General features: G+C 40.1%; 1 protein-coding gene across 4 annotated transcripts in view; it reads right to left on the bottom strand.

The window, feature by feature from the left end:
* Positions 1-19,526, bottom strand: part of drp2 (dystrophin related protein 2) — a 230,864-nt gene that overhangs the window by 104,672 nt on the left and 106,666 nt on the right. For all 4 annotated transcript variants that reach the window (XM_014004515.1, XM_014004492.1, XM_014004500.1 and 1 more), the window contains one exon: positions 9,257-9,431. In XM_014004515.1, coding sequence (XP_013859969.1) covers positions 9,257-9,303 — 47 coding nt within the window. In that variant the 5' untranslated portion in view covers positions 9,304-9,431. The remainder of the gene's footprint in view (positions 1-9,256; positions 9,432-19,526) is intronic.

Here is a 19,526-nt window from a genome sequence, read left to right as displayed (position 1 = left end):
CACACACACACACACACACACACACACACACACACACACACACACACACACACACACACACACACACCCCTACTCCTGAAGAAGTAATTTGTCAAACTATTCGTGGTGTTTATTATTCCACAGTTTATTATTAATATTTGTTCTGTCAGGCCTGTAGCCTTGAAACATGCAAATATTTCTTCCATCCACACTTTGCTGTTTCCACTCTTTACCCTCGCTAACTTTTAACGTGTCAAAGTCACCYGAAGAGTAAAGACAAAAAGACCTGCTGGGAGTTCTAGAGTAATTATCACCCGCCGCAAAAAAGAAAAATGTCGAGCKATGACGTTTTGCTTGTGTCTGTATGTTTATATAATCTGAACCACGGAAGTGATCTTAATGAAATGAAAACAGTAATGAATATACGCACTTCTACAACTAATTATTTTTTAGAGGCAGCTCGATTTAAGATGGTTGCCATGGCCAACTAATCTTAGAAAGCATAAACGTGACTGTAACTCAGTTAATTTTACCAATATTGACCTAAAATTTAAAGTGATAGCAGCCGAGAGTCATTTATAACACATATTCTGAGCCATTTGACCAAAATAGCTACCAGTGGTGGGCACAGTTCCACTTATCCACTAATAATGAAACTAGCTTCTCATTTAGCGGATTAGCTTTTTTTTTTCTAACCTTAGAAAATGTTAGCAGGCCGATTAGCTTCAACATAATTAGATTCTGTTAATTTTATGTCCACTAAAAAATTCAAGCGTAAAACTTTTGTTTTTATGCCATGTATCCTGAATTGAATAAAAATTATCTCCTCTTACAAGCAGTGCTGAACGTGTCAGACACCGTGTGTGCAGAATGTAGCATATTTAGCAGCTAAACGTCAAATTAAGAGCATCAAAAAGAAATAAAACAACATTTAACAATATTTAAATAACAAATGCAAAGACTGACTATGTTTACAATATGATAGTCAAACAACAATTAGCAAATATTTTCTCTAACTTTAAGCAGTATTTATAAAAATATGAACTCAAATAAAGAAATGCTTTTATTCTAAAAGGATTAAACTCGAAGCATAGGTTAGAAAGAGCAGTAACCCTGGCTTGGATTGGTCAATTTGCCACAAATAATCCCCCACACACCTTCAAATTTAACAGAAAACTAACAAGTTTGTGCCCGTCCCACCAGTCTTTTTAGCGGTTAGCATTAGTTTCCACTAACTATTCTTTAAAAATATTTATGTTTAACCTTTTAGCTTTAGCAGAGCTAAGATTCTTGTTTAGCAGAATTATGGTTAGTGAAGCTAACTGTTTGGTTAGCTGTGCCCACCCATAAGCTACAACCGTCGTTTCTCAAGTAGACCCTTAATAGTGTATTAGAGCTGCAGGACTTATTTTATCAACTCAAACCTCATGAGGTAACACTTAAAAAATCTGACAACTGTCTTTTTAGAATCTAACATCTTCAAATGATTCTCATACAGCTGTGGTACAGACACTTATCCACCTGACTTACTACACACTAGTGCCTGCAGAGGATTTAGGTTTTGACCTTTTGACCTTTGAGCACAATTATAATTAAAGTGTAATTGGAGCTCAGTAAGTCCTGCAGGCATTTTTACTGCAGCTTTCCCCAGGGGTGGAGAAAAAGTAGAGCACAAAAGCACCAACGGGCTTCAAACTGAGCTCACGGTCTGTAGGAGGTTGCATGAGGCACAATGGCATGGGGCTAAAACATAAAGGTGGAAGGCAGAAAATGTTCAAGAAATAATAATAACTGCAAGAACAGAATATGAGGGAAGAGCAAAAAAACTGCAGTAAAATAGACTTTTAAATGAGATGTGTGCCAACACCGAGATAGAGTTGTGAGCAAAAAAACAGCAACACTGAGGAAATGGCAGAGAGGTCCCCCTTTGCCCTCAGACAGATGCTCTGTGTGGGCGATTGGATCTCTGCAGCTATTTGAGACGAGGAGCAAAACAATTCAGAGCATGCGACTGAGCAACCTACTCCAAACCCTGTGTGAATAATCCTCTGCAGAGAAAAACAGAGGCTGTGGTGTCACCGTGTGTCACAGCGTGGACCCCAACAATTCCTGACATTCTTCTGTTTACTGTGATCAACATGAGAAATATGAAGGAGGCTACCTCACACCTGACACACACAAGACCCACATAGCAACATTTGTCTGGCCCAGTTCTGGCCTACTTGACACACTAACACTCGGCCCAGACATCACAAAAAAATAACGGACCTTAGGTGGTCCATACATGGGCTCGCACCACATTAAACAAACCACAGTAGGGACAGTTGTGGTGTCTACAGATTTGGGACACATAAACCAAATCACAACTGGGCCAGTTGTGGCATTAGTAGATACAGTATGGGCCACATAAAGCAAACTATAATCTGGCCAGTTGTGGCATATACAGATTTGGGCCACATAAACCAAACTATAATCTGGCCAGTTGTGGYGTCTACAGATTTGGGCCACATAAACCAAACTATAATCTGGCCAGTTGTGGCATATACAGATTTGGGCCACATGAACYAAACCATAACTAGGCCAGTTGTGGTGTCAACAGATTTGGTCTATATAAACCAAATCACAACTAGGCCAGTCAAGGCATCAAAATATTTTGGCCATGTAAACCAAAACATAACCTTGTCAAATGTGCCACTGACAAATGTGGACCACATAAACCATAMCACAACTGGGCCAGTAGTTGCATCAACAAATTTGGGCCACATAAACCAAACCACAACTGGGCTAGTTGTGACATTAACAGATTTGGGATACATAAGTCAAACTACAACTGGGCCACTTGTGGCATCAACAGAGTTGGTCCACATAAACCATACCACAACCAAGCCAGTTATGGCACTGCCAGATTTCAGCCACATAAACTGAATCACAATTGGGCCAGTTTTGGTGTAGACAGATTTGGTACCATATAAGCCAAACTACAACTGGGCCAGTTGTGGCGTCAACAGAGTTATTCTGCATACAACAAACACAACCGGGCCATTTATGGCATGACATCTTAAAAACAGTACCATCATTGCCAGACCTGGCCCACATCTGGTTGACAAACCATTTGCCATGCCAGCAGTCAGCCAACTTGATGCCAGAACTGGCCCACACTTGTCTGCTATGTGGGGAGACTTTGTAATTCAAGTTTTTTTTTCCATACTGTTTCAAAAAAAAAAAAAAATCAACAGAGTGCATCAGAGCTGGTCTCAAACCTGAGCGTACCTCAGGAGATAAGACCTGATGAGGTTTTTGGACAGTTATGACCACTGTCGGACACAAAGCAAACTCACTGACCAGCTGCTCGCAGCGCTGATGGACCATGCAGCGATTAAGCAGTTTTGTTAGCTTGTAATTCTGCAAACCATGTCTAACTGGAACATGGAAGCCTAAATCACATTTCATCCCAATTAGTCCAACAGCAGTTGCGTTTTCTGCCATAAGCTGCAAACGGGAGATGCAGGGAACTGTTGGAGAAAGAATCAGTAAACAGTAGGATTTTTTTTTTCCAGGAAACAGAGTGAATCAGTCACACAAAAGATTAGTTATTCTTTTTGTCCCAAAAAGTGGCCTAAATCTCAATTGATAGCATTAGAATAGAAAATAGATTTGTTGGATTAAAAGCAAATTTTCACTTGGAAAGGGAGCTTTGAAATACAAAGACAGATCATATAAGGACAAAGACGAGAATCACATAAATAAGTACAACCATGCAATTTATTAGTGGTTTTATTTTTATTTTTTACCCCTGATAGACAAGGTAACACTATTATTAGCTGATACCTCAGAGCTCAAGCCAACCTATGTTCCCTTCCGTATTAAACAAAAACAATTATATCAAGAGCAAAATGCAAAAACCCAGGCTTAAAACATAGATCACAAACAATGAAATATGATTCTTGTGAAAATGTGCTTTTTAAAGTAATCCATTTGGTTTTGGAGCTTAATCTAACCAAAATAATGATGGAAGCAATTGTCTTCAAGGCAGAATAGCTGTATTCCATTTATTTTTACAGTATAATGGCATTTTAACAGAAATAATTTCAGGAAGCTACAATGAAAAATTCAGTTCAGTCCAACTCATTTGAAAACAATGCAACTCCGTGCTAGGGTTTGGGCACATTCGTTTCATTAGCAACAATGGAGGGCACAGGTAATGTGTTTTACTAGCTCATAATCTAACTAAAAATATAGTTTTGTATAATATGTACGAAAAGTTAGCAAAAGCTAAAATTAAACAGGTGAACAAGTAAAAATTAGGAGAAGCTAACACAATAGCTAATCGCTATCCACTACGACAACCATCAGTCTGTCACCGATATACTTGCCACTTGATGGTTACAAGGATTAGTGCCATGTGTTGATGATGTCTTTGCATCTAACGCACTCTCACCATCAAGCGCCTATGTAACATAACAATGGTGGAAAGTGGCCCAGAGAAGCTAACGCTAACACCACGAGCCTACCCAACCCTCCAAAATACTGCCACAAACCGGAGCACGAGGTGAACCAAAGCCACAACGCCGGCTGCAGCAAACTCTCCCGCAGTTAACGATGGAAACAAATCCACCCAGTTGAGAATCCACGATGCAGCTAGCCAGTTAATCATTGTTGACTAAATGCCACAATTAATTGCAATTAACTTTTTTGCCAATATCGCCCAACCCTAGTCTGTTCATTCCAAAGTCAAAAACACTGGCTGTGCCTCAATTCAGGGCTCCACAATGTGGATTTTTAAGCCGCTTACATCACTGAAGGCTGTCTCAATTCATGGGCTCCTTCTCATGTGGCTGACAAATGAGACCCACAAAATCCTGAAAGTGACGGCTGCATCTGAATATACGTCCTCGCCAAGGATATCCTAAGATTCAATGTGCCATCAACAAACTAAACAAAAATACAATGAGGCGCAAACTAAAGGCAATTACAAGTACTAATACTGGAGCTAAATGCAAATTATTAATCAGGGTTCCTACAGCTTAGGGCAAGTTAAATTTAAGACTTTTTAGGACTTCTTTAATGCCACTTGAAATTAAATTTAAGACTAACTTCACAATAAACACAAATGGAAAAAAAAAAAAACAGTTTTACCCGAATGTTTATTTTAAAACTAAACAACTAGCTGCAAGAAATATTCGATAAACTATTGAAAAAGATAAATAAATGTTACCAATGATCTTAATATTTAATATTCTACTTACAATGTGTTAACATTAAGGCCTCTGAAAATTTGATTTAAGACATTTTAAGGTTAATTAAGACCCTTTTTTGAAAATTTAATATTTTAATGCCTTTTAAGACTTTAAAAATCCATGGGAACCCTGTTAATGTTTTTYATAGATTAATTTTAACTGTGAAGTTATTCCTCCAGTACCAACACACATGAATACATGTCCCAATGCATTTTAAATCTGAAGACGTGATACAAATTGTCAAGTACCTGGCCCACGTAGGGAGTGGCCTCCGTGGGTCATGGTCTAGGTAGGCTGCAGCCCCTGAATTGAGACACAGCCACTGCGTCTCATTATTATCATTATTATTATTATTATCATTATTATTATTATTATTATTTTTATATCATTATTATCCTCTTAGCTCCTCACAGACTGTTTCTCACTCTTTAAGCAGAAAAAAGTTTTGCTGTAAAATAACAACCGTTGTGTGAACCTCAGAGATGCTCCTGGTTTTAATGAATCTCGGTGTTCAGTCTTTCTTCAGCACGAGGCTCTCTCTTCATTAGTCATATGTCGCATCGTCCCTGTGAGCATTTTAAGATGCCCAAGTTAGCATTTAGCTCACAGCACCTGTGCCTCATTTCAGTCTCACATGAACATTAGAGGGATATTAGACTCCTGGCCTGATTTAGAAAGAACTGCAACAACAAAAATCTGAATTAATTCCAGTCGAGCCTCAGTGCAGCCTAAGGGACAACGTCAGACAGTTTAAAAGGATATGAAGAAGCAGCTATGACTTTTATTTTATCAAAGCCTTGGACAACTGTCAATCAAAGCCTGACAGGTCATTATAAACCAGTTGTCTGTACTCGTCCAGCCACTGGCATCAAACGCAGTCAGGCGTTTCCTCTGGACAGCTCTTATCCTCAAGGTTAGACGGCTGCTCGGCAGAGCTCTTTCTCATTCATCCATTCTTTCTTTAGTCCCGTTCTCATCCTGCCCTTCTCCGTTCTCCACATCTCTCCTGTGCGATGATTTAATACCAGCAGTCAGTTTTCCTCCTCGCTGTCTCCGTCTTTACCACCCCCCCTTGCAAACGTCAACGTCCTTCTGCGTTCCCCTCGTCCTCCCTCTGCCCGACGCAGCTAGAATGTAGTTTTGGATATAAACAGCCGCTGCAGGCCATGCATAGTGATCTCATTATGCAGGACTGCAGGGGGGAACTGTCTTACCCAATTTAACAACTATCCTTCCTTAACCGCTCCCCCTACTTCCTGTTTTCCAGCTACATCAGGGTCAATCAAGCAATTAGGGGGGCAATTGTCTAAACAGGACGCCAGTTSAATTAAAAGTAACAAAAATGACGCGGCCAGCCCGCACAATTTCCAAYTCGCCTTTAAATAATAACATGAACGCCCTGTAATTGCTTCACACCGGTAAAACTTCTCATGTGTGACTTTTATAGAAGTATTTACCCATATAATATCAATAATTAAGTGCATTTTTATTTTACATTATTGGACAAACTTTGGATTTTTATTTTGCTTGAATACAATTAAAAATGTATTTCCAGGCGAAAAATGTAAAACAACTAATGAGAAATAAGCTACATACATGTTAGACCTAACGATCTTTACTTTCTGAAGCGTGATAGGGGCTGTCAAACACATACAAACGCATTTTTATTATTTCTGAACATACATTACAACAAAAGGGAACAATAGCCACAAAAATGAAATGAGGATTTGTTTCAGCAGCACTTCACACTGAACCTTTTAGTTTATTGTTTATGAATTGAATTTACTGCAGAGTTAGTTTTTTTATTTTTATTTTTTTTTTCTGTGCAGGGAGGCATCCGCTTTTGATTGCTTCTGGTATTAATTGCAGRATCAGTTTAATCCTGCTGTCATAACAGATTTTTTCCATACTTTTCTTTTGAGACTTTGCTTGAGAATCAATAAACACAACTGTCAAACGCTAAAAAAAGTTAACAAAATGATAATAATTGTTACATATTTTACAATATATGTCAAACTGATTTTATAAAATCAAATGCTAAAGAACACTACAGCACAAAAATCAGTGTTGAGCGGTAATTCTAATTATAGCTTAGCTCACTGATGCTACTTCCGTTAGCTTCGGGCTACTCATTTGAACTGATTAACTTAGCCTTGCACCTGCTGGTGCAGAGTTTCATTATTTCTCTTACAGCACCTCACCCTATCTGTGCAGGCTTCAGGAGACAGTGGATTGAAAAGACATCTAAATAAAATCTAAAGGGTCTCTTAAGTCTGGTACAAAAATGGCGTAAAGGCGAAACAGTTGTAGAAGAACACCGATGTAATTTGGTCGACTGCGTTTTCTYCTCACTGTGTTTCAATGTCTGGGTCAGTCATTGATTCTTTCTAAGCTGGAAGACAACTTGTTTCCATATCAAATCCTAAGCGTTTTATTCAGGTTTTTAGCACATTCTAAYGCCCACTTTGGTTTTGCGATGCAGTCTTTACATTTTGTGACACCCTCTCTATGTTTTTGCGATGTCCTTTTTCAGTTTTGCGATGCTCTCAGTGCGCCATGCTGATCTTCATGTTAGTCAACATTTAACAGACATTTCTTTCGATGAGACGCAGCTTTTGCTCTCAGACAAACTAGAAAGGCCTACCAGCCTATCAGAATTAGGGTGGGCCTTGGGTCTTGGTAAATCTCTCATCCAGCAGGGAGCGCACACTGAGCTTGGACCACAATTTTTTGAAGCCAGAGGAAAACGCAAAGAATAAATTGTGCCATGCTTGGATAAAGGAGGTGTGTAGAGATTTTACAGCTTCAGCAGCTGTTGTTGTTTGTTGTTGCGACAATCTCCACTCTACGTGTATTTGCAAGTGTAGTGTCCAAGAGTGGGGGTCTCTTCTCAGGAATGCACAGATGTGTTATGCCTCTCTTAGTTTTCCAGCTCCAGAGCTCAGCACATATTACCATATTAGGAAAAGGTATACCGTGACAAAATTTATGATGTCTCTGTTGAACTACACTGTGCAACCTATAAAGAGGCTTGTACGCCCCTGCTCTTCGCCTTCGTACTTCATCTTTCTTACTTGGTGAATCATTTGGCTTGGAGGCCAGAATTTGGTTTTTGGCTGTAATCTCCTGGACTGCAAAATAAAGATTCTTGCTGTTCAACCAGCCTGTTTCAGAGTTTCTCTCTTCACTGAGCAGCAGCAGTTCCGCAGAACCAGAAGACGTGGTTATTACACCTCACAAGTTTTTCTTTTCCCACTCTGTAAATTTTATAAATTTCATAAGTATGAGGGTGGGGCTTAAGTGTCACAGCCTTCTTCCAAAATCCTACCTGAAAGCCTGGTTCTGTTAAATAATTAATACTTCCTGGATCAGGTGGTAAAAATGTTTGTGTCGAACAAGGCCCAGGAGCCATCATTTGATAACACATTTGTAATTTGTAGATAACCGTTAGGGTGCCTGAACTGCAGCTGCCCCAGTGCTGTCTTAGCTTTGATTTAATTAAGATGCTCTGCTTGAGATCTTTAGTAAATGTCAGAACAGCACAACAGGTTTCTTAGACAACGATGGCAAACAGCAAGCGATCAAACAAGAAATGGAAAATAAAAATGGACTGAAGGCTTTTCAAATAATCTGTAATACCTACGATTATAAAGAGAAAACAGTATATTTATATACAGCATTCACTCTCATCCCCACAGTACTTTGTACATTTTTCTCCTTATTTCTTATCCTAACGTACTTGTCCCTCACAAATAAAAGTACAGAGGAGCCGAGGGCAACAGGCTGGTGATAAAATGAGTCCTTGCCGTTGAGTCATAATTTTAAAGCCCACTGAATAKGATTTACTGCACAGTTGCATCATCTGTCCTTTGTTTGTCAGCGTGCTCTGTGATTTCTTTCAGATTAGACAAATTTTTTGACAACTAAAGCATCAGTTTTCCAGTCACAAACAAGAGGTCAGAGAAATTAGAGCCCCGTCCTGTCCATAAAAAGCTCCACTCATCCAGTGTTTTCTGACATACGTGGGCTTTTTTTCTTACCGGATGTTGTGGGACTTGCGCTTGATCTCGCTCCAGCAGAGGTTCATGTCTCCGGTTTGGTGCGGACTGCCTCCTGTCAGTCTCCGGCACTCGGTCCCCTCCGTCTGCCCCTCACCGTCCACCGTGGACTGGCACGGCACACAGCGGCATCCCGGCCACGAGGGCCGCCCCGCAGCTGAAGCCCACACAGAGACACACAAACGCCGTTTTAAATCCACTCTTCAGAATGACATTAACAGCAGGTGCAGATGAGGACGGGATTAAATATTTCTGGATTCAGCGTGTACAGACTGTCAAAGGAAAAGAGTCGCTGAGAACAAAACAAGACACAAACTGTTTCCAGAGTCTCTCTTGTGAAATCTTACACGCGTCATTCAGATACAGGGTAGAGTGCTGGTGATATGAACTCAGTTAAGCACGAAAGCATCACAAGACGTAGAAGGAAGAAGCATTAAAAAATCTGTCCCCTTTTCCTCACAAAGGACTAACATGTATATCACTAACCTCTCATGTCAAACAAAGCTTTAGACCAAGATCATCTTACATTGAAAATGGTGGAGTTGGAGCAGTTTTGGTCAAGGATCCATATGTTCCTTGATGACCATGTTCCATGGTACCTGTTTCTCTGGTACCTATAGGCTTTTTTGCATTGTAAGGCCCGGAACGGCCCCAGTCAGCCTAGCCTTACTCTACCCCGACCCCGTTAGACGGAAGTACCACGGCAGTGCCACCTTGGGGTGGGTGGGGGTCATTATTTTAAAAACATGCAAGAAATATGGGATAATGGACTACACCAAACATGGGAGAAAAATACTGAATATTGTACCAGACTATCCAGCAGGATGGTGCTGAAAACGAGAGCACAAAACGACAGAGGACGGTAAGCTAATGGTAGCTAATGTTAGCTTGTTGTTGTTTGGTAGCTTGCTACAGTTGTTGTTCAGTTATGTGAAAAAAAATGTTGCAGCCCTTCTTGAATTGTTTGTAGTGACTGTAACAACAAATCAATAAAAATTGATTATTAAAAGTGTTGACAACAAATTTCTTTATCGATTCGTTGTGTCGGGCAATTTTGTCATGTGCCATGTCGCAGATCAGTTTACTTCTCCTGCAGAGCTCTTGTCGATAAAGCTTGGTTAATTTTTTTAACCGTAGTTTAACCAGACAAATCCCATTGAAATTACAAATCTTTTTTTCAAGAGAGACCTGGGCCTAAAGACATATTTTGGTGCTGTGGGGGAAACCGAGGTACCCAGAGAAAACCCACACAAGCACAAGGAAAACATGCAAACTCTGCACAGAACGATCCCAGGTCCAAACTGGGGATCAAACACAAGACCTACCTACTGTATATTTGGCTGGCCTCCTACTGTGAGGCATCGGTGCAAACCACTGAGCCATCGTGCTGAATAATGAAAGTCATGAAAGATGCTTGGTTCCCTCTTAAATGTATTTTAAATGTATTTTTATGACATATTAAAATATGTCCAGTGGTTTGAGATATTTTATCAACAAACAAACAGGATTGCACTTAGATACAGTATGCAGTATGTGGTGTGAATGTCTTTCAGCTACAACCACATCAGATTTTAGCAAAATATCCATGAGTTGACTCAATTMGTCCTATTTTTTGTTTGACTCCAACTATTTAAAGGGGACGTATTATGCAAAATGAACTTTTTTAACATGTTTTTATGCTTCAGTTTGGATCTGTACTGCTTCCAGAAAAGGTCCAAGGCCAAAAAAATTCTCTCAGCAGTTTTTTTGAYAATATGTAAATGTTTTTCTAGTGTGAGCAAATGAGCTGTTTCAAAAGCCTGCAGATCGTTACATCACAATCTAGGTGGCCCAGCAAGCCCAGCCCCTCACCTGRTAACCCAAGAGGAGACTCCGCCCACTTCTTTACAGGACGACCACGTTACCCCCAATTTACATTGCTTGCGTTCCGTCTCCGCTCCGCTGAGGTCCAACCTCCGCAGCAAATACGCACCCATTATAATCAATGAGAGTGTTTACACTGGCTGCGCAGGGCGGCGGTGAGCGGATGGCGATCCGTCAAAATTAGAACAGATCCTATTTTTGCCAGACGCCAGAGCAGCGCTGGAGTCAATTTTTAAAGATTATGTCGCACCAACAGGAAAAGACACGAGCACATCATCCGTATTTTCAAAATAAGACACTTTTAGGCTGGATAATTTGTCGGAATAATGTCGAAATTGCAGCTATATTAATAAATATACGGATATATTTCTACACAAATGCTGTCAGAAAGTATCGTTCTGTTTGGGAAGCAGATGGAAACGTAGCATAAAGCATATGTGTACACACATGATACACANGCTCCGCTGAGGTCCAACCTCCGCAGCAAATACGCACCCATTATAATCAATGAGAGTGTTTACACTGGCTGCGCAGGGCGGCGGTGAGCGGATGGTGATCCGTCAAAATTAGAACAGATCCTATTTTTGCCAGACGCCAGAGCAGCGCCGGAGTCAATTTTTAAAGATTACGTCGCACCAACAGGAAAAGACACGAGCACATCATCCGTATTTTCAAAATAAGACACTTTTAGGCTGGATAATTTGTCGGAATAATGTCGAAATTGTGGCTATATTAATAAATATACGGATATATTTCTACACAAATGCTGTCAGAATGTATCGTTCTGTTTGAGAAGCAGATGGAAACATGTAGCATAAAGCATATGTGTACACACACGATACACGTGGATTTTATTTTGACAGCGAGACAGTTTCATCATAGCTACCAAAAGGCTTTATATCGTTGTTTTCAGCTGTGTTTGGAGTTCGTCTTTCACAGGATTAATTATTTTTTGCTGTGACTTCCACACTTATCACAAATTTATCGCGCGATCTGCTTCCTGCACGTCTGTCGGACCAGACCGGAGCGGAGGTAGTGTACACTGGACTTGAAATGCACAGCTGCGACCTGCGCAGCGGAGCGGAGATGCATGCAGTATAAATCCRGGTTTAGTTCTGCTGTTTTTACAACTTTCACAGAGAACGTGGCTTAATTTTGTTTTTATTTTTGATGGCAATGTTCTAGCAATATTGCCAAAGGAAGTTGTAATTTGCTCACGTAATTTCACGATGGACTTTSAAAACTTCTACCAGCACACAGCAGGAAAGTTCTGTCCCTACTGTTCGTCACAAATCTGCAGATGATGGCGATGTGAGTGATGTTTTATGTGTTTAGTGTTGGCGTTGTCATTTAGCACAAATTATTGTTGAACGCGCTGCTATGATTGACGACCAAGGAGGGGAGCAGTTTCGCCTTTCTCCCTCCGTAACAGTGACGACAGTCCATGCTGCCGCAGGGGGGACCACCTTTTCCCCCACTTCACTACGCCAGCCTCGGGAAGCAGTGACGGACATGCGTTGGCCTCCCCGGGCACCAATCTGTTACCCCCCCCCCGGCGTGGCCCCACGGCAGCCTGTCTACTACAGTTGTACCATTGTGCATCTGCTTGTAGCAGCCTTTTTCACGTATCTAAAGTGCTAATATAAACGCCATGTTGGGGGGGCGGAGCTAATGTAAACAAAAGTTTGGCTGGGCATTGCCAATAGCAGAATGTATCCTAACTTAAAAGGAACAATAATAGGTCCTCTTTAATGGAAAAGAAGTTAAACAATGGTTTTGTATAATCTAGTAGTGGTCAGAGTATGTTTTCAGAGATCAATCTCAGCTAGCATCACACCAAATGTTGGGTCAGTGCCCTAAAATTGGCTGAGTTAGACAGTTTTTTCAGTTATCAGTGGTATTTCACTGACAGGCAGACAAACGCACAGGCCAAAACATTACTGTTAGCCTAACACATCAAAAAGGTGAAAAAATAATGTATTTAAACAGTGAAATATTATTTTACAAATGTGAAACACTACACACAAACACACACAAACGTGCTCAACAAATCTGACCAAATTTAATAACGCCGTCCTGTGTGTAAAGACAGGAAACCTGAGACATGAGCGGTTTTATACCATTATTCCATCCCATTAAACTCAGCGAAACAAATGCAGACAAAGAGCTTCTTTCATTGCAGACTTTTAGAGTGTGAGGGCATGTGAGGCAGCACCAAGAAGTGCAATCCCCCTGATGGACCTTAGAGCAAAAAATATCCAACAGAAAGCTCTCACACACACACACACACACACACACACACACACACACACACACACACACACACACACACACACACACACACACACACACACACAATCCAAGATGTGTCAACGAAAGGAGCTTTTTGCAGTTTCTAATAAAAACTGGTGTTTCATCATGGAGCCATCGGTTAGGGTCAGGTTGTGTTACATGTTCAACCATAAATGACAAACATTCATCATGACCAGCAGATGCTCACATGTTTGGTGTTTGGATTTTTTGGACAAAATAAATTATTCACCCCTGCGGCAGAGTTCAGCCTTTAACCCCAACAGCAGCAGACATCGATCTACTGCATCGTACTCCGAATATATTCAATACTCACTCAGATATGCAAGTTATTGAGACAATGATTTATTCAAGTCTACGAGGTCAGGGTTTGTTTCAGCCCAGCTGAGTCCATACCTGGTAACAAAACTTGGATCTGACATTTAAAACTGGGTTCAGTCTGGTTGTGGCCCACAGAAGGTTTAATATTGTGGAAGTGTCACAATGTTTGTGTAGCTGGTTCAGGAGAGTTAGAGATGCATTTGACTTGGAAAGACCTGAAGTCTGAGGAAAGAGTTTCTTTATTCTTTCCAATCACAGCTAATTTAACAGCGTTGTAAAAATGAAAAAGAACGTGTTTGCTCGATCACAGATTTCAACTCTTTTGAGTTGGAGCAATATGGTGAAGGGTCCATGCCTACGTTCCCCAGTATCTAGGTTTCCCAAACAATCAAAAAACTATTTAAATAGAGCCCTTATCTATAAATGGAGAAACCATGGAACAGTGATGAATCCTCCCACAAAGCTAAATTTGTCTGGCCTAGTTCTGCTCCAAGTAATTCACTAAAACTGGTGGTCAGCTCAGATATCGCAAAGAATCATGTACCTTTGGTCGCCCACGTGGTTTGCCAGCGGTGGTCCACGCATGGGCCAGCACCACATAAACCAAACCACAACTGGGTCAGCTGTGGCATGCGGTCTTAAAGAAAAGTACCATCACTGCCAGATCAGAAACAGAAACAAGCACGGTGGTGGTAGTGTGATGGTCTGTGGCTCTATTTGATGGAATTTTGAATTCTGCACGACGATGATACGAAACACACCAGTAAAATTCCTCCATGGCCATCTAAAAACTCATCACCAGTCATCACAAACACTTGATTGAGGTTGTTGTGGTGACTCAACCATTTATTAAGCTTTTTCCACATAAGGTCAAGATGGTTTGTTTTATACTCTAAATAACTAAAAACTGCAGGTTAGTTCTRAATAGCTTCTTAATACATGAAAATATATAAAAACTGCATTTTGTATTTACTTATTATTTGAAAGAAGAAAAAATAAGAAAAAAATATGAAAACAGAGGTTTCACAACATTTAAAGGTCTATTTAACATCTAAATCTGGGTTTTTATGTCTACAAAACTTTYGTTTTGGACCAGATTTTGTTCAATTACAGTTTAGACTAGTTGTGCCCCGAGTACTTGTACAAAATGTTGTGATACTTGGAACCGATACCAATACCAGTACTGATACTAAAATACTGGTATCGATACAACATTTAATGTGTTGTTTACTTTTCCAATGAAATGCTCATCAGTTCCATCTATAAGATATGATGACAAGTTGAAAGAAAATCTTATTTATTTTAAAAGTTTTTAACTGCATACATCTTGCTTGTATATTTGATTTGATCAGTCAGAGGGGCTGCAGGCCTATAACAAATAAGAGGCACCTTGTTGTTTATGTTCTAACTCCAGAAGTACTCTGTAACAGTACTTGGTAAGTACACAAACTGAAGTACTCGTATTYGRTTTGAAAAAATCTGGCATCAGGACACCCCTAGTTTAGATGCTTGCGGACAATTATTATATGTTTCAGAAGTCATTTTAACTCCAGAGATCTCAGCAGGATGAGGATTCGGTTTGGTCGTCTGAAACAAAGTGAAGCAAAAAATAAATTAAGGAGAGGCAAACTTTTGTTGCCGTGTCGACGTTTGAATCACCAGCTCTCCATTCAGACAGAGAAAGACCTGCTTTCAGCACACTAATCCTTTCTCTTTATCTCTCCTCTTTATTTATTCTCCTCTCCCTCTGCCGTGTATTCATTCTTCTCTTCACCGTTCCAGTTTTTTTCCACACACTACCTCACTTCAGATTAGCTAGAGGAGGTTTTTCTTTTTCTATTTTACATGAATCATCGCCATCTCTTTCCCACCGCTGTCTCCCGTTATCTCTTTGCTTCCTTTCCTCCCTTTTTTTCTCTCCTACTCAGACAGCTCTTGTTAGAGTGGGTGAGTCTTTATGAATCAGCAGCTCCGTGCACATCTCTCTCTCTCTCTCCCTGCTTCCTTCTCCTCACTGGTGTTCAGAGGTCACATGAGAACTCAGTGTGCAGTTAGCACTTCAAGGACCTTACTTGAGCTCAAATCCTCAAAAAAAAAAAAGAAGAAAAAAAGTAATGAAATCGAGGCCTTTATGCTTCGCTGACAAATTTTATGCATTTTGATAAAAGCRTTTGGGAGAAAAGGCAACAGAGGTCACGTCTGACACAATAAGGTTTAAGAGCAAAATGGAGGCGTATTTATTTGTTTGCTTTTAGGAAAAAGAAAAAAAAATCTGCCCATTTAAAGATCTGAAGCTGTAAGGTGACAAGCATCCACCGCAATGTCAGCATCAAAAGGCAACCTTGAGACAGGAAGTAAGAAAATAAAACAGAAGCCTCATCAGAGAACTTCAAATAAAATAAAAATCGAATATCTCCTAAAACAATTTGCACAGTTTAATGTGATACAGTATCTCACTTTATCTTGCATCATCTGTTAGCTCATATCACAGAGAAACACTTGTCTAGCACACACAACGCACTAATACTAAGAGGTGGTTGTTCGAAAGGGCCAGCATCACATAAACCAAACTGCAACCGGCCCAGTCGCTGCATTGATCGATTTGGGACAAAGAAAGTCAGCGCCGTAACTGGTCCCGTTGTGGTTTGGTTTATATGGCCTAAAACAGTTGAGGCACTTAAAGATTTGAGCCAAAGAAACTAGGAGTGCACCGATTTCAGTTTCCAGTTCTCATCTCCGATCTTTAAAAAGTCTGACCTGCCGATTCCCATTTTGGCCGATACCGATTTTTTAAATAGCTGACACTGTCAGATGTTAAGTCACAATACAAGTTCAGTGTTCAAATATTCTTTTAMTGAAATACTTTGAAAAATATCCTTGAAACAATACAAACTTGTTTTAACTGGATTTTAAGTGCTCACAGCAGAGCAAAAGAGGATAGTGGCTGATTTTCAGACCTTTATGGAGGCAGAAAAGCCGATCCTTTCCACCGATCTTATCTAAGAATCGGCCGATCTCCGATCCCAAAAGTAAGAAAATCGAAGCCGATAAATCAGTGCACCCCTTAAAGAAACCAAACCACAACCAGGCCAGTTGTTCCATCTTCAAAACAGTACCATAACTGCCAGACCCGGCCCACATCCAGTTGACAAACATGCCAGAAGTCAGCCAGTAGAGTTAGCCTGACACCAGATCTGGCCCACACCTGTGGCATTTGTTGTGAGTGATTCTCAGCTACTACCACACCAACATTTTGCTCATTATTTGTCAAATTCACTGAGTTATAAACGTTTCTGTGACGCTACGGCTGATTAGCTATGGCAGCCATTTTGAACTGCCTCCACAAGTTAATTAGTTGCAAACTTACATCCAATGACTCAAAGTTTCATTAAAATCAGTTCAGTGTGTCGTAAGATATTTACAAAGACAAAATTATCACCATTTTGCCTTCATTTAATCCACATTTACAAAACTGAATAAGAGAAAGTAGATCTGAAGACATTGTGTCAATTCTTTTGTCGCAGCTTCTTATAAAAGCATCTGCATCATGCAGGTCCACACCAGTTCAGGGAGTGAGACACAAAATGATTCTGTCTGTTTGCTTCAGAACCACGAGTCAAGCTTTAAAACATGTCTTATTTACAGTCGTGACTGGATGTGGCGTTCCTGTACTGATCATAGCTTAACAGTTTAAAATCTGCAGAAATATTTTAAACATTATTTAATGCAATTACTTTTGTACAGTTTGTGTTATTTCAGCCATTCAGAAGTTCTGCTTATTCAGGGAGACAGGTGCTATGATGTTTTTTTGTTTTTATACCTTTGAAAATAAAAAAACACAAATATTTCCCCAAAGAAATAAATGATCTTTTCTTAACGCCTGTCACTGCTTTAAGATGCCCTTTTGTTACTTTTAGCTAATATTTTGTTGCGAACATGGAGTCTGCTGCAAAGATATCCTTATATATGGTTTGAGTTGTATTTTTCAACCTGTTTTCTCTATTTTCTGTGATGTTGGCTGGATGGATGAGTCTTCTGTTGTTGACTTCATTTAATTAATTTGTAAATAAAAAGTTTCTGCGCCRCTATATAGTCCTAAACTCCTCTATCAAACTAGAATAAACCAGTCTGGAAGCTGGAGGGGGGCGGAGTGTGAAGAGCCTTGTTTGGATTTAAAGAGACAGCCTTAAAATGGGTTGATCTGAAACACACCTCAGAAATGGGTGAAAGGGGCTTGTGGAGTTACAATAAGGAGGAATTCAGACCAAAGTATTGCAGTTCTTTTTCATTTAAACCCCAACTGAACTAAAAGCAAAAAAGAAGGATTTCAAAGCATGATATGCCTCCTTTAACTACCTGGTTACAGAACTTAGCATTCAGTCTTTTTTCTTTTGTAAAAAAGCAATTTTTCTAGTTCTGTTTTTTCCTCTTAAAACCACTCAAACTAAATCAACCTGAAAAAAAATGCATATTTCAGACGACGAATGAATTTCAAACCAAAAAGAGGCGAGGATGATAAAAAAGGCTACGCACCGAGCTTTGCTGGATTTCACAACAAAGAAGTGAAGACAATTTATCTGTGCAGATAAAACATCGGAGGATCAAAGTGCTGCTGCAGCACGTATACATGTTGGTTTAATTTAAAGAAATCAAGACTGCAGCTCAGAGAGCTCTGAGCAAAACAGTAAAACAACCAGAACTTCATCTTACCTCTGAAGATCGACATATAAATTCAGTATTTTGTTCATGCCTACCTTAACAGCGCACGCTTGCAGAGCTGTTATCACTCACGAGTTGCTGTAATTTAATCGGGCTGCTTGTTGGTTCGGCAAACAACAGATAGTTAGGCGAGCAATGAGGAGGAGAATAAAAAAACACAAGAGAGACGGATGAAGATGGGTAGACAGACGCAGGAGTGGGGAGGGAGATGGATGTCCTACTGGTCAAAGCYGTGTCTGTCTGCTGACATTCCTGCTTACACCTACATTTTCCCAATAAAAGGCCATCTGCCTGATGCCATTCAACCTACACTCTGTGACCAATGCACAAAAAATGATTCTGTCAGTTWTTTGGAGACAAACAGAGATACAGCAACATTATATGAGATATAGTGATATAATACAATAAGCTTTATCTACGCTGCACAGGAACATGGAATGAAAATACTTTAGGAGACTTGTCACGCTTCATTTCAAGCTCATGAGTTGTTTTCTCAGTGAGCAAAAGTCAAACCACTAGAAAACCACTGCAAACAATCATCTTTTATTTCTTTAAGAAACTTGAGATTTTGAGAGTAGTTTTGACCTCAAACTTCCCTGACCCCTGAAGGTTTAAAACACACGTCAAACTGAAGGCCTGCAGACCAAATGTGGCCTGCCACAGCACTTTGTGTGGCCTGCCAGAGCTTCAAAGAGGTATTAAAATAAGCTGCTCTAAAGCCATAAACTACATCTCCCATAATGCCTGTTGTTGAATTTACCTGTGGAACGACAGCATTTCACTAATAGGTGGAGGTGCAGAGAGTTSAAAAGTAGCCARCAGCCATTTTCWTCAGCTAATTTTGTGGTGGCCCAGTTGTACTGGGAAGTGGGAATTTCCCACTTACAAGTTTTAAGTGGGAAAATGAGAGTTCAGAATTCAATACGGCCGATACTCACCACAACTCAACAGAAAGTAAAACTCTTACTTTTAAAGGCGCAGTGTGTAGGATTTGTTGTTTTCAGCGACATCTAGTGGTTGAGTGGTTGAATCATCCTCC

Source organism: Austrofundulus limnaeus, unplaced genomic scaffold (genome assembly GCF_001266775.1).
Source record: "Austrofundulus limnaeus strain Quisiro unplaced genomic scaffold, Austrofundulus_limnaeus-1.0 Scaffold1, whole genome shotgun sequence".
NCBI classification, from domain to species: Eukaryota; Metazoa; Chordata; class Actinopteri; order Cyprinodontiformes; family Rivulidae; genus Austrofundulus; species Austrofundulus limnaeus.
This window is presented reverse-complemented; position numbering and strand designations above follow the sequence as displayed.